Below are 25,614 nucleotides of genomic sequence, written 5' to 3'. Positions count from 1 at the left end.
ACTAAAATTTTCATTTAAAGAAGACTCCATTTATATCTTCTAAACAAGTAGTTAATAATTAGGAAAATTATTATTTATTCTCTTTATTTTAATAAAATTAACTATTTAATTTTATTATTTTAAAAAGTACATTAGTGAAATTATTGTATTTTATTTTATTTACTCTTTAGTTCTTTTGTTTTGTCTAGTTTAAATCAAGTTTTATATTAGTCAATATATTCAAATAAAAGAGATTATCCAATCAATGAGTCTTTGTATTTTATTTTATTTACTATTTAATTCTTTTATTTTATATAGTTTAAATCAAATTTTATACTAGCCCATGTAATCAAAGGAAAAAAATTATGTTATACAAATTAAATAGTTTAAGATTTAAAAAATAGGTGGATTATATAATTATATTTTAAAATTATGAAGGTTGATAAAATTCAAATTAACGCTTAAAAGCTTAATGAATAAAAAAGCTAAAAGTATAGGCTTTTTTTTAATGATAATTATTATTTTTAGTACGTTTTTAGTAGAAAGTATGAAGTATAAACTTAAGAACGCGTTAGAGAGACCTTTCGATGTGATTATTAGTAAAATGTATGTAAATAAAAATTTAGGACATAAAATTTTAGATGTTTAAAACTTTTTGATTTATTATTAATTAATATAGTTATTTTTTAGAAATTTTAATTTTATAATTAATTTGTTCTCTAATTAAAATAAAAAAGAAATTTTAATTATAATTAAATATTTATTGGTCATACATTTAATATATAATTCACTCTAATTAATATGTATATTTTATTTAATATATGCCACAATTTATGTGGAATATATTCATTATAATTATATATATATATATATATATATATATATATATATATATATATATATTTAAATTTACTTTGTAAAATAATACAAATTTATTTTTATATTTTATTATTGAATCTTGTATTTGTTTGGTTTGATTAAAAAATAATTAAGTTAATTTTAATTAATAAAAATACTTTTTAATATAAAATATTAATTAAAAATAAATATAAAATATATTTTATATAATAAATAAAAAATATTTATTTTATATATAAAAAATACAATATATATATTTTTTAAATTTAAAATTTAAACAAATGAACTTTGTATTAAATAAAATTTCTTGACTGTTAGCTTTTTTAAATTTAATTTAATTATTGTATAAATCATAAAGATTTAATGTAATGGACGAAATTAAAAGAATTAGTTATAATTATAATTTAATGATAACTTGCTTAAATAAAATAAAACATAAAAATTAATTTTTATATTTTTTAAAATAAAATAATAAAATAATTATTTTTTTAAAAATAAAACATTAAATAGGAATTTCCCTTTAATAAACAGTCTTTACATTATTTCTTGTTGCCTAAAGAAGCGAAGGAGAGGAGCGACCCATGAGTCTATGACGACCTACCAGGAAAAGGGCCAAAGAGGGGTCGACGTGGCCACTCTTGATCAAAACACGTGTAACAAAAAGGCTCGATCGCTTGGCTCTCTTTGCCATACCAGATTACCACTTGCCCGCGCAGACGCTCAGCTCTTGTCAGTATTTTTTGAATGTTCAAAAACTAAGCCTGTGTTTGGAAAGACAAAAAGAGGGTGGGAAGAAAGTAAGAGCGGAAAAATAACTAGGAAAAGACAAATTTAAGAAATTACTTTAAATTAAAAAAATTAAGCTTATTATTAAAATATACTTTTATACCCTCAATCTTATGAAGAATTCATCTGCTAATAATTAATAAAAATTGTTATAATCATACATTATAATTAAAATAAAACATGATATTTATTTAAGAAAGGACAAAATATCAATATATTTTTTTAACAGAAAAATACAAAGAATAGTTTCCTCAACTTTATTTCTTTTCCCTTATTTCTTTTTTTGACTTCCAAACAGAGTACAAAACTCTCTTTCTCTCTACCCATTTATTCTTCTAACGGATCTCTCTCTCTGTCTCTCTCCCTCTCCGTTTTGGTGTGCGTCTTTCACTCTTTTTCTCTCTCTTTCTCTAGAAAGTCTCTCCCAATCTGCAGACTAAGATCTGGAGACAGAATGTGAGTGAGTGCAAATTTTCTTTTTGAAAGAAGCTGAAATTTTAGGGTTCTTAGGCCCATGCTTTTCTTGGATCCTTCCTCTCTCTTTATTTCCTGCTTCTTTCCGGGATTTCCGATCTAGATTTCTTGCAGTTTACGTGTTCTTTCTTTCTTTTTTTAAACAATTCCGACACTCATTTTTAATGAGTAAAAATGGAGGCATTTCGGCTTAAGAAGCCCAATATTGCAGCCTTCACTGATGATTTCAGCCCCAGCCGTAGACTCAGAAAAGGTAATACCTCTCTCTAATTGTTTGGTTGTCTAGAAAATGTGGGAAAGTGAAAGAAAAATGTTGTATATCCTGTTTCTTTTTTCTTTAGTAATTTAAGGTTTGCTGAAGGTAATACCTCTCTCTAATTGTTTGGTTGCCTAGAAAATTTGGGAAAGTGAAAGAAAAATGTTTTACATTTTGTTTCTTTTTTCTTTAGCAATTTAAGGTTTGCTGAAGGTAATAACTCTCTCTAATTGTTTGGTTGCCTAGAAAATGTTGGAAAGTGAAAGAAAATTGTTTTATATTTTGTTTCTTTTTTCTTTAGTAATTCAAGGTTTTCTGGAATTTACTGTGGCTAGAGGTAGATAGTGTAATTTCACTCGGATTTCAAATAATTAAAAATTTAAAATCTTTGTTTTCTTTTTTTTTTTTTTTCCTTTTCATTTTCTCAGCATCCAAACGGACCTTTTTCCCATTGCTCTCTAACGGAAATAATGCAACGGAAATTATAATTTTTTGACATATAAACTCTTGAATCGTTGGGATTCTTTCTAGTTTCACGGGAGCTAAGCTAATTAGCTGAAATTATCAACGATTTTTTGGTGTCGGATGGCGAGAGATTTCACAGTTACTGCTTTATTTTTTTTTATTTTTATTTTTTTTGTGGGAGGGGGGGGGGGGGGGGGTGGGGATTTTGTTTGCAATCGACTGAAGGATATTTTAATGTTTTTAATATTTTTCCATTGATCGTCTATGCTCTGTAGAGGTCAACAACCAGGAGATGTTTTGGCTTTGCTTCTGCTTTAGTTAAAGTAGGTTTTTGAATTGCTTTGTGACTTTTTCTTTAGTGGTGTTGGCATGATTTTGTTTGCATCCTTTATTCTTATTTTTTTTTGAAATAATTATTACAGTTTTTTGGTCTGTAATAAAGTTTAATAGTAAATCTTGATGCTATTCTCTTTCATTTGTAGTGTGCTCCTGCATTTCGTATGTGGAGACTTCTGAAAATATGAAATTTTCTTTTCGCCTTCTGTCTGGTGTTTCACCAAAACAAGAAAACAAAAGTGTTTCTGGCTCTTTTTTAAGTTCTGACGTTTGAGGCTCTAAGTTGATTTGAACTCAGACAATTTCTACATTTTCCCCTTTATATATTTCGTAAGTATACTCTAATCTCGATTTATATACTCATAAGATCGATGAAAATTCACCATGTCTATTCAGTTAGCTTCATCAGGCCACAGAGAAAAGAAAAGGAAAATATTTTTTTTTTTTTTTGGAGTGGGGGGAGGTGGGTTGGTGTTTGATCTTTGTGAGGTCCTCATTTTTTCATGGACTGGATTAGTGAACTATCTTTCCTTTTTCTAAAAAATTTTTTATGCAGATTGCCTGCATTTTGCTTTGACTTTGAACAACCATTCTAATATTGTGCTAGGGATTCATTTCCAGGAAACGGGCAGGTTCAAAAACAGAGAAGCTTTTCAAAACTGGCCTCTGATTCTAATTCTCAAAATAGTGATACTACAGGCGAACATTTGGTGCGCTGATCTACTTGTTTTTGTTCACTGATTATAAGTTTTGATAAAGTCCTTTCACTGTACAAATCAATAGAAAAGCAATCCTTCTAACCTATGCAAATTGTGATTTTCTTCTTATTCTCCTTTCTTTTTGTTTTATATTTTTAATTGTTTATTGACACTCAATTGTCATCAATATCATTTGGCTCTTGCAGTTCACGTGTGAATTGGGGTGGAGATCTTTGAAACAAGCAGCTGGAACACCAATGAAGAAGTTATTAGCTGAAGAGATGTCAAGAGAAGCTGAATCAAAGACAAGGTCTCCTAGTGTTATTGCCCGATTGATGGGCTTTGATGGACTGCCAGCTCAGCAGCTGTCTCATAAACAACATAAAAAGTCATCGGAGAACTATTTACAGAGGATAGCGCCAACAGAAAAGTCCCAAAGAAGTAGCGCATCATGTAGTCGTAGTTCATCCAGAAAAGGCTCAAAGGAGGAGCAAGAATTCAAAGATGTATTTGAAGTTTTAGACGCATCAAAAAGAGAGAGTAGGTACTTGTTGCAGGGGACTGCAAACTCAAAGCTAACTGAAGCTGAGATGACATTCATTAAGCAGAAATTCATGGATGTCACATGTCTTTCAAGTGATGAAAAACTTAATGATTTGAAGGAATTTCAGGATGCAATAGATGATCTAGACTCCAACAAAGATCTTCTCCTGAAATTTCTTGAGCAGCCGGATTCATTGTTTGCAAAGCATCTACATGATCTGCAAGCTGCCCTTCCTCAGTCCCATTGTCGTCGCATATCAGGTATGAAGTCATCACATGCTCCAGAGCATGAAGGCGGTGGCCTGGGATGCAAAGTAGAGAGAAAAATGCCATGGAAGAATCATAGGAAGCACCAAAGTAATCCTCTTAGCCATTCTTACCGTAAACAAGCTGCTGATAATCCACTCAAGGCATCAAAACTTCAATTAGAAGGGAAAGAACAACCTTCTGTTCTTCCTACACGGATTGTTGTACTGAAACCAAACTTTGGTAAAGTGCATAATGCTACCAAAATTGTTTCATCAACACGTTCTTCTCATGATTTTCTTTCAGATTGTAAGAGGCACACTGAACTTCCTAGTATCAAGAATAGGGAGGCAGATTTATTTGGAAATGAAAAATTTCCTGATCAGGTAGCACTACCAAGATATAAGTCCAGAGAGTCTAGAGAAATTGCGAAGGAGATCACCAGGCAAATGAAAAATAGTCTTGGAAGTGGTTCCATAAAGTTCTCAACCTTGGGATTTAGAGGATATGCTGGGGATGAGAGTTCATCAAACAGGTCTGACAATGAATCAGCAAATGACTCAGATGTGCAGACAGTGATTTCTAGAAGTTCTATTGGTTGGAGCAATCAATACAGGTCTTCATCATCTCGCTCTTCTGAATCATCTGTGAGCAGGGAGGCCAAGAAGAGACTCTCAGAGAGGTGGAAGATGACCCATAGTCATAGGTATGTAGATATGGGAGTGGTTGGTAGGGGTAGCACACTAGGTGAAATGCTTGCTTTGCCTGGTAAGGAAAGAAGGCCAGCTAATGTGGATGCCATGATTGTTGGACAAGGATTTATTCACAATTTTGATGGCAATGATGAACCGGCAGGGAGTGTTGAACCTTTGGGTATTAGCAGTAGGGATGGCTGGAAAGACGGATGCATTAGAAATCTTTCTAGATCAAGATCTGTTCCTGCTTCATGTACTACTATTGGTAGTCCGAAAACAGGCATGCGCTATGAAAGTCTTTGCAATGACCAGCATATATTACCAAAAGAATTAATGCAGCAGGAAAGCGTCAAGGCAGTTAAGGGGAAGCCCAATCAGCGAGAAAGTTCATCTTCTAGAAATTCAAGATCTCGCCTTAAGAGATCTCATTTATCTGAGTACACTTGTACTGATCATAGTGACACTTCACCAGAAATTAATGTCAGCCATAAGCAAGTGCAGAGCAGTATCACAGATGATGATCAATTTAAACCATGTCATATGGTTTCCAAGACGTCAGCTTCAATTGTCACAGATATGAGTTTCATTCCTGAGAATGTTTTGGATGTAGCAATTGAGAATGTGGCCATGCCTTCTAAAAATACTGACTCAGAATTACCAGCTTATATGTTGGTAAAAGGCAATTCTTCTTCTAGTGACCCAGAGGCTTTAATTTCACAGGTTTGATTTTATCTTTTCTAGATGATCCTTCTTGTTATCATATTATGAGTGCACTACATTTATGATCAGCATCCTAGTACTCATTCTCTTGGTTAATACTTTTACATAGTCTTGAAAATTAATCAGTCTGATGCATGTGCTTTTTATGTGCATCAACATAAACAGACCATGCATCAGAGTTTTCTTGCCAGATTTATGTGCAATCTTTCATCAGTTTTATCGCTAAAAACTTTTCTTGCCAGATTTATGTGAATCAGCATTGATTCTAAATATAGATTCTTGGGGTAGCGAATAACCTCATATTTCTTTTCTTTTACTTGTTTTGCTATCTTAATTTTCTGTCATCAGAAAAAGATTTTGGTTTTCTCCTGTTATTGATTTTCAGATGCAGTACCAACATTTTGGTCTTATTTTGCTGCCAGCCTGCTTAAGGACATCCTTTCATTTCTTCTATTAAATTTATGGAATTTCCTTTGAGATATTTGACCATTTTATGCACCATAAAATTCTCTTGTTTTGTTAAAATTCATGTAGCCGACCTCAAAATTTTTGTGCTTAGTTGAGTTGAGTTGAGTTGAGTTGTTAGAATTCATATATGATCAAAGTGCATGTGCAGAGGTATGAGCTGCTCTTGATCTTTTGGCTTTTATTTGGAAACTGTAATGGTAAGGGAAAAGTGACTCAGTGAGATAAGCTTTTAAGTGAGAACCGAAATCATATTGTTACTGGCCTGGGTTTGGGATTGGGTCGCAGGTCAGTTCACTGGGAAATACAAATATGGATTTTCTGTTGACTTATTCTATATTGTTTTTCTTCCTTTATGGCCAATGATAGAGAGTATTCTATAGTTGTCCTTGAATCTTTATTTCCTAGGATAATAACAAATGCATAAACTGAAAATAGCAATTAAGCTGCTTAGTGATACTTTAGTCGTCTCTATGGCTGCGAGGTTGGGTTCGAGTCCTAGTCGGAGCCAATTACACAAAAAAAGAAAATAACCATTAAGCTAAACTAAATAGCAAGTAATAACAGAAATATAAATCATCACTATGCTAGACTAAAGCTAAAAATTTAGTGGCCTGACTTCCCTGATGTTTCCCATGGTTAAATTGCTTTTTATGTCTTTCCTGTAAATGGATCCCATGGTTTGCTATTTGTAAACTCTCTCTCTCTCTCTCTCTCTCTCTCTCTCTGTATATATATATATATATGATTTCTTCTTTCCTGGGTGCTTTGAAATATATCTTCTTATATGTGGTCCCTTATTGGAATAATTAAAAAATCAGGGGCAAAATGAGGATGTTCTCATCACTGAATGTCAATAACACCTTGCATAAGTCATCAGATTATATATTTTTTTTTTTGAAATGGATACTTTAATTTTAGGGAGAGTATAAAAAGATACCTTGAGGTTTTGCACAGATTCTTTGGGGCTTGTGGTTCCTTTTTGACAAAATGGTACCATGAGCTTTACTTCGTTAGCATTTTAATGACAAATGCTCTAACATTGATAATTTTGCTGACTTGGAAGTACAAACCCAATAAATAATATTTTTTAAAAGATGTCTAATATGAAAATCATAAAAAATTGAATTTATAATTTTTAGTGAAAAGAAAAAGTTTTATTTTATTTTAACTATCATATGTTATCTTGTCATCATAAGTAATGACATTAGAGCATTTGTTCTTAAAGTGCAAATGGAGAAAAGTTCAAAGTACCATTTTGTCAAAAATGGTACCATGAGATCTTTTCTAAGTGCCAAAGAGCGAAATTTCAAGATATATATATATATTGTACTTTAATTTTATTTTTGGGATGGTTTAATCTAAGCTCTTTATTGATGTTTCAGGAACCATTAAATGGGCCACCTGATGAAAGTTCAGCTCCTGTTCAGCACTCTGTAGCAGAGCTACAATCTCCAGCAAGCTCTAAGGAGGCTGAACAGCCCAGTCCTGTTTCAGTTCTTGAAACTCCTTTCCCAGATGATCTATCTTCAAGTTCTGAATGCTTTGAGAGTCTCAGTGCTGACCTACATGGTAATCTGAAAAACTTATTTATTTATTTGTTTTAATCTGTGATTTGGTTTCTCTTGGAATGTTGATAATTGCATTTTGTAGCTAGACTTGTAACCATAAAATTTTCTTTCAGAATGTGATTACTAGAAAAATTGGATGGTCCAATAGTTAAGAGTGAAATGTGATTACTAGAAAAATTGGATGGTCCAATAGTCAAGAGTGAAATTTATTCCTCTGATCTGAGTAATATTTTGGAGTAAAATGTAGCCAATTCAATTCCGTTATTTGAGAGTTAAAAGAAATATTTATGGTTCCTTTACCTCATGGCTTCACCAATGTACATTAACTGCTGGTGCATCTTGTAAGGGTGGGGCATGAGCAACGGACAGTGAGGTGAAAATGCACATGGATTGGAGGGACAACAAAATAAATCATTTTCATTTCCTGCACAAATACCCCATTAATTTTTACAGTTTTTATTTTATTTTTGTCTTTTAATCAATTTTGTTTCCTTCTTTAAAATTTTTTATGCCATAGGACTTCGGATGCAGCTTCAGCTACTCAAATTGGAGTCGGAAGCATATGCAGAGGGTCCCATACACATCTCAAGCGATGAAGATGTTGAGGATGGCTATGTTGGATTTTCAGAAGAGAAAGGAATTGTTGAAGAGAGCAGGGAACGTTCCTATGTAGTTGATGTACTACTAGAATCGGGTATTAATAGTGCTGATCCTGATTCTTTCTTGGCGTCGTGGCACTGTCCAGAGTGCCCCTTGAATCCCCTGGTATTTGAAGGACTGGAGAAGAAGCATTGCAATCTCACTTCTTGGCCAAGGTCTGAAAGGAAGCTGCTATTTGACCGCATAAATTCATCTCTGCTCATGATTAACCAACAATTTGCGGATCCATACCTGTGGGTGAGGCCTGCAACTGCGATCATTCCCAGGTGGATTAAACATGGACTTGAGGATGGCATCCACAAATTGCTGGCAAGCCAAGAAAAGAAAGCAAATAACAATGCAGTGGAGAAGGTACTGGTAATGGATTCACAGTGGCTGGATTTGAGAGGTGAAATTGATGTAGTTGGCAGGGAAATTGAGAGACTGATGATAGAAGAGTTAGTAAAAGAGATAGAAGCAGTGTTAGTGTAGAGATTCTGCGCACAAGTGCCCTTTTGGTTTAGGAAGTTATGAGTATACGAAAGATGAACTGATGGAATGTTCATTTTAATTAGAGATGACGAAATAAATTTATAAGATCCCTTAAACCAAAAACAAAATTCCAGAATGGTGATCGAGGAGAGTACTACTCCAAGGAGGAATCAGCACAAAATCTCAGCTATGTCTGGAATTGTCTCTAAGCAAATGATTATGATCTGACACTTAATCTGTTTAGCGTGCAGTTATTTCACAGATGATGAGTAAATAAATATATAATTATAATAATCATAGATATTAGCAGAAAAATTTCCAAGAATTAGAAGGATTCGTAAGCGATTTGTATTTGCCTGTGTTTCCTGCTTTCATTTTCATTGCATGTCTTGAGCCAGTAGACAATGTAAAATTTCACCTTCTCTTATGGGCTTTTGCTAAGAATTTCACACTTGGGGTGTTTGGTACGGGTCAATAGATTTTTATTTTTTCGTTGTTTAGATATTTAAAAAGATTAGATAATTTTTTAATCAAATTAATAATTATGCCTTTTTAAAAGTTAAATATTAATATTGGAGTATAAAAAGATTAAAACTTACTTAAGGGTAACCTTTAGATTCCTGTCCAAGTTATTGAGACAAAGTTAAATGGCTAAAGTTATATCTTGTGGGAGATGTCAAACATGTTGACAACATTTTGCTTTTGTAAGAGTCCTTTGTGAATGAAGGAATTTGAATTTTAGTTTAAATTAAAATAGAAAAAAACACAAAATATTTAGTGCCTTTTGACACTGAGTTTATAAATCTAAAACTTTTTTTCAGAAAAAAAAAATCATTTTAACATTACAATTAAAAGGTTAAAATTGTTTTTTTTTAAATATAATTTTAGATACTATTAAAAATTAATTTTTAAAAAATTATTTTATTATTTTAATATTTTTATTAATAAAACTTATAAATTTAATTTTAAATTATTTTTTAATTAATATATTTTAAAAAATATTTTTTAAATCTCAAACAGCAATGCGTAATCTTATGTATGTATAATATATTAGTATGCGCCTGCCCAAAAGACCAAACTGGCCAACTATTCTTTTTCTTTTGCCATAATGAAACGACACCCACAGCATATAACTAGCAATTAGAAAGAACAGTCCAAATTGCCCCTCTCTATTGCTTTTCTTTTATTTCATTACCAACTTTCTAATAAGCAAAGATTCTTTTCCAGCTACTCATGCTAATCACATATATAAAAGAAAAGACTGAATTTACACTAAATTAAGCACCAAATTGAAACTAATTAACTGTTCTCGCATAATAATAATTATTATTATAAAAAAATTACTTCTGGGGTTGTGAGTTATTAGAGAGTGGTGGAGCTGGGTTTGCAGCTGGTGTCCAAAATTGTGCACTCTTCACCTTTGATACACTAGCCAGCACACCTAATGGCGTTACGTCTCCTACAATTGTCACCTTCTTTGCTGCAAAATCTATGCTGTACGATCTCACGCCTGATCATTTCATCAGCCACACCATGCATTATTATTGAGAAATTAATTAATTAATTGATTAACCTGTTTTATCTAATCATAACCAGAGTTCAATTACCTTCCATTCTAGATAGATGCTTCCTTACTTTTCCTTCACAGCCTTTGCAGTGCAGTGACACTCTCAAAACCACAACCTGCAGGACCAACCCAATTCATATCATTTTATAAAATTTAATCTATTCATCATAAGAAGAGAAACTAAATTATTAGCTATAATCTTCATCTTGAACCAGTGGAAGATCTCTTAGAGAGAGAAAACAAACCTGGTTTGATGGCCCCTCTGAGTTGGAAGTTGAAGAAGCTTTCGAAGAAGTAGATTCTTGTTGCTTCGAATTATTGGGTTCAGCAGGAACCAATGCCAATACTGGATCATAATCATATAACCCATCAAGAAAATCCTTCTCGCTCAAAAGATATCTAGAAGATCCAGGAGGTGTGATAAAATCACTACGCTTAGCCCAGCTCTTCCTAAAAACATCTTCTTTAACCACACTAGTAGAAGAAGAAGGAGAAGATGAATACTTCTCAGCAATATCATCACCAGCTGCCTTAGAAGAGCTTTTCTTGTCTTTTCGCTCGTTTGGCTTTCTAGAGCTTTTTGTCTTAGTTTGATCATTATTAGTCTTGTTGGTAGCTGCTGCTGGTACTTTTGCAAGATCTTTTTTGGTCTTGCGAAGGAGATGGTAAGGTTGGGGATTGATGGGTGGTGACTGAGAAGTACAGGGAGCTAATGAGAGAGATCTAGGGGTTCTTCTCTGGTCTCTGATTATAGGATTGTGGCGGTCGATGGCTCGGCCGCCAAGTTGAATGGTGGGTGGCAAGGAAGAGGATGATGTGGAGGATGAAGAGGGTTGATCCATGCTCATGCATATGGTTGTTGAAGCTTGAGAAGCACAGAAGATATCAATTCTTTTCATCTTTGGATGTTGATGATAAGAGAATGATAAGCTAGTGGTTAGAGAATCTGCATCTGCAAGAAAGAGAGAGAGGAACTACTCAAAGAAGGTTTGGTTTTTTCTGCTTTTTAGGCTTGAACTAACTGGAACATTGGATAGAGGAAGAGAGATCGCAGAATTTTATCATAATAAGTGGCAAGAATCCAGTGTGGAAATTTCTACTTTTCTTACTCATGCTTATTGATTTATGATTGTTCGATCATCATCATCAGCGCCAATTTAGTCACTATGATTTATTTGATGATTTTTATTTTTTATTTTTAAAATTTAAAATATAATTTGCTAGGTATATAATACACAAAACTAAGTAAACAGTGCCAGAATTTGTAGTGGTACATTTCTTTTACCAGGGAATAGAACCCCAAAAGGTGATCTTTATGAGATGCAACCACCTTTTGTTATAGTTTTTATTGAATGAAAATGATATGATGAAGAACAATTCCTTTATATTTTTCGTCCCTTTTTCAAGTATTATGAAGCTTAAAAGGAAAAACAACATTTTGTTTAATATAATTAATGTCATTTCTTTAAATTTTTAATTAATCGTAATATATATAAATAATTGATGCCATAGTCACTAAAAACAGTATTCAAAGGTGAGTAATGGGTGAATGATACACAATCCAAGTCCGAGCTACCACAAGGCGCTGGAATATTTACCCTTGACAATACTTGCACAGGTATTAGTCGTCTAAGCATATCTTTTGATGTTCAGATCTCCTAAAAAGATAAGTATCTCGAGATAATCACCAGAGTCATGTTGTAAATTCAATCAGTCTTAAACCCCTATCATAACAGAAATCAACACTAAATAAAGACCATCAGGTATCTACAACAATCACTAATCAATCCGATTCACTTACAGTCCAATTCCTATTATTGACTTGGTATTGGATTGATGGTTAATTAACACATTTAGTGTTCTCCATTATTATCTTGCAGATCTAATATCTAAATCCATCATCCTAAATTCACAAGAGAGGAGAATAGCCTCAATAATTCATTTTTCATAAAATCTATATAGAAAACTTACTCTATTTGGATATGTTGAAAAGGGAAGGAAAAAAAATAAATGAAGGAAAATAAATTGAGATTGCCACTTTTCTTTGTTTGGGAATGAAGGGAAAATAAGGAGAGGGAGGAAAATAAAAATAATTTTGCTTTTATTATTTTCTCTCCTATTTAAAGAGAAAATAAACTAATTAAAGAGGAAATTTATACTTCAATTGATGAAATTACATATATAACCTTATTTTTTATTTTAACTTTAATAAAATTAGCAACAAAATAGTAATTTAAAAAAAGTACTAATTTATTTTCTTTTTTATCTCTTCTCAAATATGAAAAAATAAATTTTATTTTTTTCTCCTTACTATTTTTTTATTTCTAAATAAAAAAATAAAAAATAAAAAAAATATATTCCTTCTATTATTTTCTTTCCTCCCCATTATATATAGAGTTAATCTATAACCAGGCATATGTAAAAATAATTAATTAAAACATAATCTCATGATGGGTAACATGCATGGGATTTAGAGCCCAGTGAGAGGAAGGTTTGGATTAAAAAAAGGAGGTCACGAGGCATCTGCAAATAAAAATGGTTTGGCCTGATTATAATTAAGGAAAAAGAAAACAATTTTAATACTTAGAAGAGTAAATTAATGGAGCAGATGTTGGTTGTGGTGGGCATGGCCTACAGATTTAATGCTTAATTTAATAAACAATATCCACTGGAAGTTGTCTCTGAATTCATTTCGAGCACAGACAAAACCAACGGTACAATTCTGAGCAGCACAGGCACACCTCACTGGCGCAATTTTATTCATGTGATATTTTAGGTCAAAGATTAGGGTTTTCCAGCCTTTCCAGTTCTTTGTTTTTTATTTTTTCTCAATTATTCTTTTGTTCTATTTTTTTTTTTTTAAATCTTCCAAGTCAGTCTCGATCTGCCTAAAGAACTAGAGTGGAAAAAAAATTATTTTCTTTTTTTCACTTTCTTATAATAATTTTCATGCAGAAAGCAAATTTTTACTTAGATTATAAATTTAAATCATAAACATATAAAATTTATATATTTAATAGAAAAATTTTATTATATATATTATATTTCAAATCTATAATGAATCATCTAAATAAGAAAAATTTATAAAAAATAAAATATAATTAGCAGTCACACATAGATAAAGAATATTATTTTATTTTATATATTGACATTTTTATTAATAATATTAATAGAGTAAAAAAAAAAAAAAACTTAACACCACAATATCAAACTAAACGGTAAATCATTTTATCAGAGGCGAAGCCTCTGGAGAACCATGGCCCTCCCTTAAAATTTTAAAAAATTTATTAATATATAGTATATTTTAATATTATATAGTTATTTTTAATATATTCTTATTAATTGGCCTCTCCAAAATAATTATTAAAAAAATATTATTATTGTAACTCAGTAATCAGTAGTGTTTAAATTTCATTTAATTTTTTTTCTTTAAATTAAGATAGAAAAAATACAAGTATTTTACCAAAAAAATAAAAGTATTACTATTACAATACGTGCATATAATATAAAAATTACAATTTTTATATATTTTAAACGTTTTATTAATTAATTATTAATTAATTTAAACTTTATTCATTAAAAAATTTGCAAAATTCTAGCTTTACCATTGCATTCTATATATTCAACTTAATACAATACATATTAAGTGAAAAAACATGGACGATATATTACCATATAGTAAAACATTTGGAATATAAAATTCTAAACCCTAGTGAGAGATGAGCCTGATGTACTCAACTTGGCATATATATTCCATTAAAGAAACATTATCAATTTAGCATTCTAATGGAATGGAACATATGCTGGCAGATAGCAAAAGATTAGGAATTTTTCTCTTTTCTATGGATGGATGAGACACAAAGTCATTTTCCTTCTCCTCCATTTCCCCTTCTCTTCCTCTGGAATCAGATGCTTCTAATTGCCTTTATTTCTTCTCTCCTTTTCCTTTATGTGTCTTTCCTGCCCACCCTCTTCATTATTGCCTAAATTTTTTATTCTCTTTCTTGATAGCTAGTTTCTTCACCTCCCTCTTCTATCTTGTTTTTCATCATGTTTTCTTCTAATGATTTTTCAAAGTGAACTTAACTTCTGAGTCTCTTAATTGATTGTATTTAAATATATGCATCTTATTAATTACCCTATTACTTAATTGGAAAATTATACTACTCTATCACTTAATTAGAAAATTAAACTTTTGCCTTCGTCAAGAAAGTCAATGGCCCAAGTTAAGCAACTAGTATTCCTCTTTTTTTTAACTTCACTCATTCAATAAATAATTATATTAATATTTATATTCCGTTTATTTTATAAAAAATATTTTTTTATAAAATATTATTTATATTTTTTTATTTGGGACATTTAAGAAAATGAATCAACGAAAAATATTTTTTTTTAAAGAAAAAAGTAAACATTTTTAAGAAAAATAACTTTTAAAAAAAAATTAATTTTCTAAACTTCAATAATTTTATTAAAATGCAAAAATGCTCATATATGTGATATAAATATATATCATTAGTATAACATTACAACTAAATAATAAAAAATAATTTCATATTTTATCAGAAAATATTTTTTGTGAAAAATATTTTTAATATATAAATTATTTTCTACAAAATAAATGAAACCTTAGTAATTGAAAATTCAGTAATATTGAAGTCATCTTTTAGAATTAAAAAGTCTTGAATTTAAATCTCAAATAAAACTAAATAAATAAATAAAAATTAGCAAATGAAAAAAATGAACTTAAAACTATCACTCTATATAAAATTAAAAAACTAATTAATATTTGCTTAAATATATGCTATTCTGGCAAATCTGCCATGCAATCTTATTATGAATGGTTAGCTTATAATTTGATAGAAAAGGAAGATTCAAGTTTTATTTTAGCAAACAAAAATTGACAAATAATGTCATCTAATTAAATATAAAAAAAATTAAAGAGATATATCAATGATGAGACTTCACAAATTGATAATGATTATTTAATTAGAAAATATTTATTCTATTATTATTCTCAATATTTTTTATTTATTTAAAATTTCATCTTATATTTATCTATGAATTTTTAGAATTGACCATAACAATTTTGTATTCAATGATATTATGTGTTGTTTGGTGGAATATATAGAGTATAAAAGGACTGGTCGATGCTGCTCTGTTGTGATTATATCCGCAAACTAGTGATGGCAGAAAAGCTTTAACATTAAGGAACAATGCAATTAAGATAGTTTTTATTTTTATTTTTATTTTTATTTTTTATTTTTTTATCGATAGGTACATAGGGAGGGGATCAACGGAGATGCAACTCCAGATTCATTGTGCCCTTATCATTGGATTAAAGTTAGATGGGCAATTAAGATAGTATTTGATTTGCCTGCTAAAAAAATGTTTTATTAATTAATCAATTTATTTTTTTAAAAGGAAAGTGGCTAATGAACAATGTAAGCTTTATATTATAATTAAATTTATGTTTAGCACAATGATTAAATTTTTTCATTTTTGCTAAATAAAAGTTATCAAATATTCTATAGATTAAAAAAAATTAAAAATTACGATAAAATTAAAAAAAAAATCTCAATTGGAGAGATTTTAATAATGAAATAGATTGTTTTTTTGCAAAACCGATAATTTGAAACAGCATATGGAGACATTATAATCTAGTGAAAATTTTTCTGGAGCAAGCCTTAAATAGTCAAAAATATTAAAATTAGAGGGTTTGGAGGAATTGATCATAATAATAAAAAAAAATAGTGTGAATAGAATTTATAGGATTTTAACGAATTTTTATTAAATAAATTTCAATGGTCAATTGAATTGATAAAAAATTGAATTTTCTTTTTTTTTATTTGAATTAATTGGGCAATCTGAATTTGATAGAATAATTATTATAATTCTGAAAACAATTTTTTTAAAGAAATCCCAGTTAAATCATTATACTGACACACTTGAAAAAAATATTTATAATTTTTTTTAATGATGTTTCAGAAAATTGATAACTTTTAAGACGGCAGCTTTTCTTTCACTTGAGGCATGGACCATGGTCCCCGAGGCAAGTGTCTCCAAGATGGATCAGACCTGGACTTCCGTAACCATTTTTACTTGCCAAAAAGCAAAAGCACTAAACTGACACATCTTTTCTCTTCACAAATGGGTCCGCAGAGCTCTTCAAAACGTTGTCCTCTTGTTTACGAAAGTTGGGTAAGTGCTCATTTGAAGTAAGATTCGAGGGGCAAATCTTGCCAATTTGCTGTCAATGAAGCCTTGATTTTGAGTGGCTGAAAGGGATGTCGAAGCTTCGTAAGTTAGATTGCGTCCTTCAAAGAGATCTCCAAGGGCATTTTATATTGAATGTGTTGTTGATTGAATTCAGATTTTGTAGAGCAGGTTGAACCATACTCCCCCTTAGTGCTCAAATAGAGCAGATTTGATCTTCTAATCTTTTGGAGCAATGAAATTCTCAATTAAAGAAGGGATAGCTAAATAAGAACGAATATTGCACAGCAAAGGAACTTCAAATCTGACCCAGACTGCCAACAGATTCCAGCAGCTTGCTGTATTCATTAATGATCTTCTTTTATCCATTTTCTTATGATACCAAAAATTGCACTTCAATACAAGCCTTTCATAGCTTAGAACAAACGCCTCAAAAAAAAGAAAAAAAAGAAAGAGTGAATTACGATAAGGTCCTTTTGTTTTGACCATTGTTACTAGTCGATCTCCTATATTTTTACAATTATATATCTTTTTAACTTTTTTACTCTATCAATTATTTAGTTCATCTGTCAAATTTTTTAACCTTTTGTCGTTAATCAATCTTCTCCTTTGTCGTTAATCAATCTTCTCCTTTGCCATATCTTCCTTCGCCTCTCTCTCAAATTCCATCTCCCTCCCTTGCTCACTTTCTTCTTTCTAGCAAGAGGCAATTCCAGCTCCCTCCCTTGCTCACCTTCTTTTTTCTCGCAAGAGGCAGAGAGGGAGATAGAGAGAGATGGGGAGAGAGGGGAAGAGACGCTGGGGAGAGAAGGACCAAATGATAAAGGAGAGGGAGATAAATTATGAAGAAATGATGGTAAAATTAGATTTTAAAAATTCTCTCCATAGACCCATTTTTTTTAGCTTGGATTCGACCCAGCCATGGGCCAGTTCAGAATCAGTCAAACCCATGTTCAAGTTGAACCATGAATGAACCAATTCAAAATTAAATCAAAACTGTCTGGTTCTATTCCAAGCTAAACCAGATTTTTTTAATTCAAAAAAAAAATTGAAAAAAATCTAGACTGTTGGATTTGAATCAAACTAGATCAAACCAAAACCTGAACCAAAATTGAAACCCAACCCCCCTCCCCCTCTTTTTTTAGTAGGAGGTTCCAGACCAGTTCTGGTTCACCCTGTTGGCTAACCAATAGTTCCAATCCGGTTTGAACTAGAAACGGCTTGGTGGCTCTTGGACAAAAGGCAAAACCCTTTAAAATTAGAGGGAAAAACTAATTAGATGGAGTAAAAAGTTAGAGATATACATTAATATAACTGTAAAAGTACAAAGATCAACTAGTAATTATGGTAAAAACCTAGAGACCTTATTGTAATTTACCCTAAAAAGAAAAGGAAAGCTTCAGAATGTGCAATTAAAAACTAAATGAACAAATTGTGTGCTAAAAAGCACAAGTAGACAAATAATAGATGCATCTTCATGGGGGCAAATTGCGATAACTTCCCGGGTAATGGGGATTATGAATGACAATAATGAAAAGAATCAAGGCACAGATATGCTCTTCACACTATACACACTGGTTTCACTGTTGTTTTATTTAAGGCCTTTTCCTTCATCTTCATTCAAAATGCGATTCCGGAAATCATTCACCATGAGGGGCAATCCATCTCTCAAAGAAATTTTTGGCTCCCAGTTCAGCAGCTCCTTTGCTTTGCTGATATCTGGTTTCCTCTTGTGTGGATCATCAGCAGTATTTGGTCTAAATTCTATTGTTGCACTTGAATCAATTGTTTCTTTGACAACCTTTACATTAAAAGGAAAAACAAATTTTAGTATGCCAATGCAAACTAAAAGAGTTCTAATCTCTCTCATAACACACACACACACACACACACAAAGAACCCTAACAATGTCAAGATAAGATAATAATTATGTATTAACCTTCATTTGGATCTTAGAAAGAACAATATAAATGAGAACTCAGAAACAGTACGCCATGTCCATTAACAGAAAAAAAAATTTACATATTCAAAGAAATGCAAACCTCAGCAAGTTCCAGCATAGTGAATTCTCCTGGGTTGCCAAGATTGAAAGGCCCCACATGCTCACCTTCCATTAATGCTACCAGTCCATCAACCTGTCATTGGAAATACCATGTCAATTTAAAATTCCAAGATAGCCTACACTCTACGTACTATAAGAGGTTTTGTTATGAATTTAAAAACCTGTTACTTCAAAATTCCTTGTCAAAAGTTTTATTACCTTACAATTAGTGTAAATGCAATAAAACATAGAAAGACACATCATGTATAAAATTCATAGGTAATCATCTGCCATACCAGGTCAGAAACATACTGGAAGCTCCTGGTTTGTTTCCCATCACCATAAACAGTCAATGGTTGTTTGCGGATGGCCTAAGAAACATTCATAAAGTAATTAGAAACAATAAATTTCTATAAAAGTATCTCATAATAATCAACATATTGGTTAATTGCAACCAGTCGAACCCAAATTATTAAATGGAAGATCATACTTGAGCAACAAAATTGCCGACAACACGACCATCATCCAAACACATACGAGGTCCATAAGTATTAAAAATGCGTGCAATGCGGACCTGCAAACCACAAAAGTTATCACTAACCCAAAGGGTAATTGAGAGAATATAGGAAGGACTAACCACTACAAGGAAACAAGAAAGATACATTTCATCACCACCCCTTTTCATATAAAATTAGATCAGTTACATCACATTGATTAGGGCTATGCAAAAAATCGATACGATTCCAACCCAAATCAAAATAACCAAAAAACTAAAAAGGAAAATTATATAAACTGAACTGAATAGATTGCATAACCAAATTGAAATGAACCAAATTTCTTCAGAATCTGTCCATTCAATCGCTTGCGGGCCATTTTCTCTTGAAAGAAATACAAAATCACAGAATGCAAAATTTTCAACTCTCTCAAATCCTTAATTGCAATTTGCAAATGCAAGAAGACATGAACAATAATCAAACAAAAATATAATAAGAAATACAGAGTCTAACCCCTTAGTCCATTACAGGATCAACCCATGAGCAAAAAGCCAACAACACAAAATATAAAAAATATTGAATCAACCCATAAACAACAATACAGAATTAAACAAAAATACAATAAAAAAAAAACTAAGAAATTAAAAGCTAACACGTAGCACATTACAGGAAGCAAAAGTATTAGCACTCAGCCGTAACGAGGAGATATCTTGTCAGTAGCAAGACCCAGATAGACAAGAACGAGAACCAGAACAGGAAGAACAAGAGCAGACCAACAAGAGGAGAGAGTTGTGTGTGATGGTCGAGGTGAGGCGAGGAAAGGGGCCAGAGTCTTCGTCTTCTGCTGTTGTCTCCTTTTGATGTTCTTCCTCCTCACATGAACCTCCTTCTTCTACTTATGTCGTCTCCTTTTGGATATAGAAGAAGACAAAAGCCTAAGAGAGAGAGGGAGAGAGCTTTGAGACGAGAATTGAGAAAGGGAGGCGGTGAAGGGGAAGTAAGGGACAAGGGAGTGAAAGCGTGAAACAAAAGATGATTAGATGAGAGAAATTAGGGTTGGAACTTGGGTAAACAAAACCACGCCTTTAGTCTTGGATTTGCGTACAGAAACAAAGCAGGCAGCAACATCAACATGCATAAGGCATCAAACTTTGATTAGTTCTGTTAAGATCCATAATTGACTTGAGATAAAGGGTAATGTACTTTATAGGGCTTGGACACTCTTAGTGCTTGAGTATTTCCCCCTTGAGCTAGCTTTATGAGAATAAATTATATTCAGCCCATTTTCTTGGTATCACAATCTTTTTAACTAATATTTGTAGCTAAGTGTTTTGATTTCTAGGTGTTTGATCCTATCTTGAAAGCAAGGGAATATGTTAAAATCCTCATTAATTTAGGATAAGAATAATATCTTTTATATGGCTTTGGACTCTCTTTTCCCTTTAGAACCGGTCCATTTTCTTAAAAGGTTCAATCAGTTCATTTTTTTCTTTTTACTAAACTAACTGAATAAAAAACCAAGTTTTTCTAAAAGGAAAAAAAAAAGACACTGAATTGATTGGTTCAGTTATAATCCAGTCCACTTCTACTCAACCCCAACATTGATCTTGTACAGCACAGAGGGCCCCATTGAAATATGATAACAGAACCAAAATGAAGCTTAGAAGAACTAAAACTTGATAATTTTTCCAGAAACAGATAAGCAAAATCTTTTGACTTGCAAAGGGAAAATGGTCTTACAAACTACGAAAGCTCCAGCAGCTCATCCCAGCTTGTCCACTTTGCACCTCTAGATTTTCCATGACATACAAATTTTTTTTTTCAATACAACTTATTCGTCTTATTGATTAGGTCAGATTTGAACCTAACTCAATGTTTTGGGATGACCAAAGGAAGAGAAAGGGAGATTATTTTTTTCTTTGGGCCCACAAAAATCACTCTTCAAATTGAAGAGAAAAGGGAGGAGTAAGTACAACATCAAACAGCAAACTTTCTCAAATTTACATATTTGCCCTCGTTTCAGCCTCAGAATGTCACTCCACACAGAAACAACGTCATCTGCATTTATTTTCACCAATCTATTTTTCTGTCTGAATTTCCCTGTCTCCCTATAACCATTTCAATTCAATCATGCCCAAATGAAATGGGGAATTGGGAAAAAATAGTTTGTCATTAAATGAAAAAAAGAAAGGGAAAGAAACAGAAGATAGAATCTCTATTATTGTCTGTGCCAGCAGTGGCAAGATCTGAAAATATACTGTGTGAGATAAAGAAATCTCAAATGATAAACAAATTATGAAATGAGAATGACGAAAAGGGTGAAAGATAATGAGAATATAAACAATAATAATTAAATTAACAGTAAACCAAAGAGCTTAGCATACTGTGTGCGAAAGTCAGTTGTGACTTTTTAACCAACAATAATAAAAATGAATTGAGTTGAGTAGAATAATAAAAATGAATATCGAGCTGGTGCAATGGCAGCCTCATGTAAGAATTTATTAATTTCATTTCCATATGTCCCGTGCACAACATTTCTTTATATATTTTACTTTACTATTCTTTCATTCTAATTGCTAATTTAATGTTACAGGAAAATCATTTTCACGCTCTCTATTTCTTATCCAGTAAATGAAGGATAAATTTGTAATTTGCATTTTACAATTTTCTTTATTCTCATTTTCCTTTGATTAAATAGTAGAGATTTACTTTCTCCTCATTTTAACTTCCCAATTTTTTTCCAATCCAAACAAGGAGAGAAAATTACAAGTGGTGAAAAGAACAACCTAAATTAGGATATCATAAATCTCACTCTTGTTATTTAAACAGGTGTACAGAATTCTAGCATGTCATTTAAATAGGTGCATGGAATTTAGCATATTCAAATGGCTCAGAAAATTGATAACCTTTACTGCAAATGGAGATTTTTCAAGGCGATAGGAATTAGGAAGAGAAAGAAACGCCCCAAGGTCTTCCCCCCCATCCCATAAAGGGAAAAATAAACATAATAAAGGAAACATCAACAAATAGACTCCAGCTTCTAAATTTTTAAGAAGAAAGAATAGGAAACTAACGTGGATAAATATGTGCCTCAAACAAAAATATATATATATATTATCCAATGGCTCGTGATTCATTCAATTAGTGTTCCAAGAAGATGAGTTTCCAAAATATGTGTGCAACGCATAATAAATTAAGTGCATTTTGTGAAAAATTATTGTAACCCTTTTTTTTAACAACAGATTGTTACTGATACTTTTTGTTAAGCACATTATGCATAGTTGTTCAACCTTTACAGTTAATAGTTCAAGCATCATGGATACCAAAAATAAATTGAACACAAATCTTTAGTTTTTCCAAGTTATATTAGTAGAATGTTAATTGCCCTCTATAAGATTAAATAACAAAGTAAATGTCAAATACTTCCATCAAACTTAATGCGTGGAATCAAATTATTCAAGCTTTCAAGAAATGGGTGCTTCTTGCGAGCACAAGTCACACAAGTCTTGCATACTTTACGCACAAAGGTAACACAATAATCCAGAGAAGGTACATTCCAGAATCAATGACCTTAAATTGTTTATAGAGTTGATTGTTTGATATGCAGATATAGGTACCTACGGAGACACTAGCTACTAGATAAATGCTTACTGAGTACTGAGCCCTCATGGCACTTGAAACAAACACACAATATGTAAGGATGCATAACGTTTCAGAATTCATCGATTTTTTCAGATGGATGACAACAGCAAAAGACTAAGAGGCAGAAAAAATATCAAATATTTCTAGTGAAATAAAACACCATGACAGGTCACAATAGCATAGAAACAGTTAAATATCAGCACTAGTTACCTCAACGCCTGCACCTCGGTGGTAATCCATAGCCAAGGTTTCTGCTGTCCGTTTTCCTTCATCATAGCAGCTCCTCTCACCTAATTAAATTCCAAATATGAGGGCGAATAACACGATCAGAAACTACTCTCGTTGTCTCTTATATGACACAGATAAATGACATAATTAGCAGCTAACCTATTGGATTTACATTTCCCCAGTAGGTCTCTTTCTGCGGATGCTCAAGTGGGTCTCCATAGACTTCACTCGTGCTGGTGAGAAGAAACCTCGCCCCTACCCTCTTAGCCAAACCCAACATGTTAAGCGTACCCATCACATTCGTCTTGTAAACAAACATTCACTGTCAAGGAATACAAGAAAAACTCCAAAATTTCACCATAAAAAAATTGACAATTCACATTCAGGACAAAACAAAATCACAATCCAAGCATCTCGAATTAAATATAAAAGGATATGATAGTCTTGACTGGATTGTACTTATAATGAACAGGAGACGCAGGGCATGCCAAGTGATAGATCTGATCGACTTCCAATAATATAGGCTCAACCACATCGTGACGAATCAGCTCAAAGCCTGGATTCCCAAAAAGATGCACTAAATTCTCCTTCCTCCCAGTGAAAAAATTATCGATCACAATAACCTCATCGCCGCGCGAAATCAACTTATCGACCAGATGGCTCCCAACGAATCCAGCCCCACCAGTAACAACAATCCGCAATCTACGGCGACCAATACCCGCCGGGACACGTCCGGAGAAGGAAGTTTTGCGGAAGAAGTTGGAGGAGGAAGAATCGAGGGAGTTACGGGTGAAGGATAAGGAAGAAGATGAATGGGAGTCGGAGGGGCCAAGGCGGGAGAGGGAGGGCTGGAGGATGAAGAAGGTGGAGCCAATGATGATTCCGACGATAATAAAGAGGAGACGTTGTTCTCTGAAGAGGTAGTTGATGGATCGAGGGAGAGATCTGGGGTGTTTAAGCGTTTTAGGGGAGTAAGGAGATGATTGGGAAGTGGGGATCTCATCGTCTCGCCGGTGGTGGTTAGCGGTTGCTTGCTTGTGTAGCTGTTTCATTATGAAAGTTGAAATTTGAGCTCAGACCAACAATGAGCTCTGGCTTTTAACATTTTCTATATGCTGAAGCAGTTAATGCTAACGATCGATTGGGCGAAGCTTGGATTTTGAGTTTTTTTTCGGATATTTATTTATTATTTTTTAATTAACATGATATTAAATACAGATCTACCTAGGCTTGGTCCAATGGGCCTCCTATTAATATCATGAAAGCAAACATCAAAGGAACTGGGATTTCTTTATTCCAAATATTTTTTTTTCTCAATTCCAAATTAAAATTCACATATTAAATATTTAAATTATTTTATTTTTAGTCATTTTGTTAATTATCTTTTTCGTTTATTCAATACTAGATTATTTCTCTTTAGCTCTATCATTAAGAAGTTTAGTCTGTATTAAATTTTATTATTAATCTATTAAAGTATTAATTGACAAAAAATAAAACTCAATATTTAATATGACATAATTAAATGTGTCATCTAATTGTAATTATATTATATATTTAATTATTTTGATAATATAAAAAATAATTAATATAATAAAATGACATTTACATAACATAATTAATCACACATTAAATAACATAATAATAATTATTATAAAAATATAAACATTATGACTTGTTTATATTTTTTTTATTTGTTATCAATACCATCACGAACCCCGCTCATCTCAGCTACTAACAAACACTATCACCCCACTACAACCACCATCACCCCAACCCAATCATTACTATCACCACTACCACTCTTACTTATTATTACCACCACCTAGTCACTACCATCATCATCACTCTCCCATCATGGTATGATGGTGGTAGTAACGAAAATATTAATAATTTTAAATTAAAATAATATTTAATAAAATAATATTATATATTAAAATTTCATTACTAATTTGATGAAATTCCATCAACATAGTGCTAGAGCCAGAATTTTTGGTCGGTGGAGGCAAAAAATTTTACCTTCATGTATTTAAAAAATATTTAAATAAAATATTTTTTGTTTACAAAATATTGTGCCATTGGTAAATAAATAAATATATTTTTAATAAATATGTCAAAATTTTAGTTTATTAAATTTTATTTTGAGATGAAAGATATAATATTCAATTTTATCATTTATTATATTTCATAAAAAAATTGATAAAAAATA

At 31.8% G+C, this 25,614-nt stretch overlaps 3 protein-coding genes across 8 annotated transcripts; 1 reads left to right on the top strand and 2 right to left on the bottom strand.

Moving 5' to 3' along the window:
• The first annotated feature begins 1,925 nt into the window (after positions 1-1,925).
• Positions 1,926-9,674, top strand: LOC110663305 (uncharacterized). 6 transcript variants are annotated; one of them, XM_058144685.1, is made up of 6 exons: positions 1,934-2,350; positions 3,301-3,484; positions 3,776-3,864; positions 4,059-6,056; positions 7,907-8,093; positions 8,610-9,674. In XM_058144685.1, exons 4-6 carry the CDS (start codon positions 4,110-4,112, stop codon positions 9,221-9,223), a joined length of 2,748 nt encoding a protein of 915 aa, XP_058000668.1. In that variant the 5' UTR covers positions 1,934-2,350; positions 3,301-3,484; positions 3,776-3,864; positions 4,059-4,109; the 3' UTR covers positions 9,224-9,674. The 6 variants fall into 6 exon arrangements, with proteins under 6 accessions (XP_058000666.1, XP_058000668.1, XP_058000669.1 ...); XM_058144686.1 differs by having other exon boundaries at positions 3,762-3,864; XM_058144683.1 differs by lacking the exon at positions 3,301-3,484 and having other exon boundaries at positions 1,926-2,350.
• Positions 9,675-10,375: 701 nt separating this feature from the next.
• Positions 10,376-11,885, bottom strand: LOC110663306 (protein SODIUM POTASSIUM ROOT DEFECTIVE 2). Its single transcript, XM_021822564.2, has 3 exons — positions 11,036-11,885; positions 10,831-10,906; positions 10,376-10,733 (listed from the first exon to the last, which is right to left on the bottom strand). The coding sequence occupies exons 1-3, from the start codon at positions 11,687-11,689 to the stop codon at positions 10,564-10,566; spliced, it is 900 nt and encodes a 299-aa protein (XP_021678256.2). The 5' UTR covers positions 11,690-11,885; the 3' UTR covers positions 10,376-10,563.
• Positions 11,886-18,283: 6,398 nt separating this feature from the next.
• Positions 18,284-24,563, bottom strand: LOC110663307 (UDP-glucuronic acid decarboxylase 1). The gene is made up of 7 exons (XM_021822565.2): positions 23,846-24,563; positions 23,568-23,715; positions 23,391-23,470; positions 19,535-19,618; positions 19,341-19,415; positions 19,046-19,138; positions 18,284-18,804 (listed from the first exon to the last, which is right to left on the bottom strand). Exons 1-7 carry the CDS (start codon positions 24,458-24,460, stop codon positions 18,595-18,597), a joined length of 1,305 nt encoding a protein of 434 aa, XP_021678257.2. The 5' UTR covers positions 24,461-24,563; the 3' UTR covers positions 18,284-18,594.
• Between the last annotated feature and the right edge of the window lie 1,051 nt (positions 24,564-25,614).

The sequence above is a fragment of the Hevea brasiliensis genome, chromosome 3 (assembly GCF_030052815.1).
Source record: "Hevea brasiliensis isolate MT/VB/25A 57/8 chromosome 3, ASM3005281v1, whole genome shotgun sequence".
In the NCBI taxonomy this organism is placed as follows: Eukaryota; Viridiplantae; Streptophyta; class Magnoliopsida; order Malpighiales; family Euphorbiaceae; genus Hevea; species Hevea brasiliensis.
Note: the sequence above shows the minus strand (reverse complement) of the source record. Positions and strands in the feature narration are given on the sequence as shown.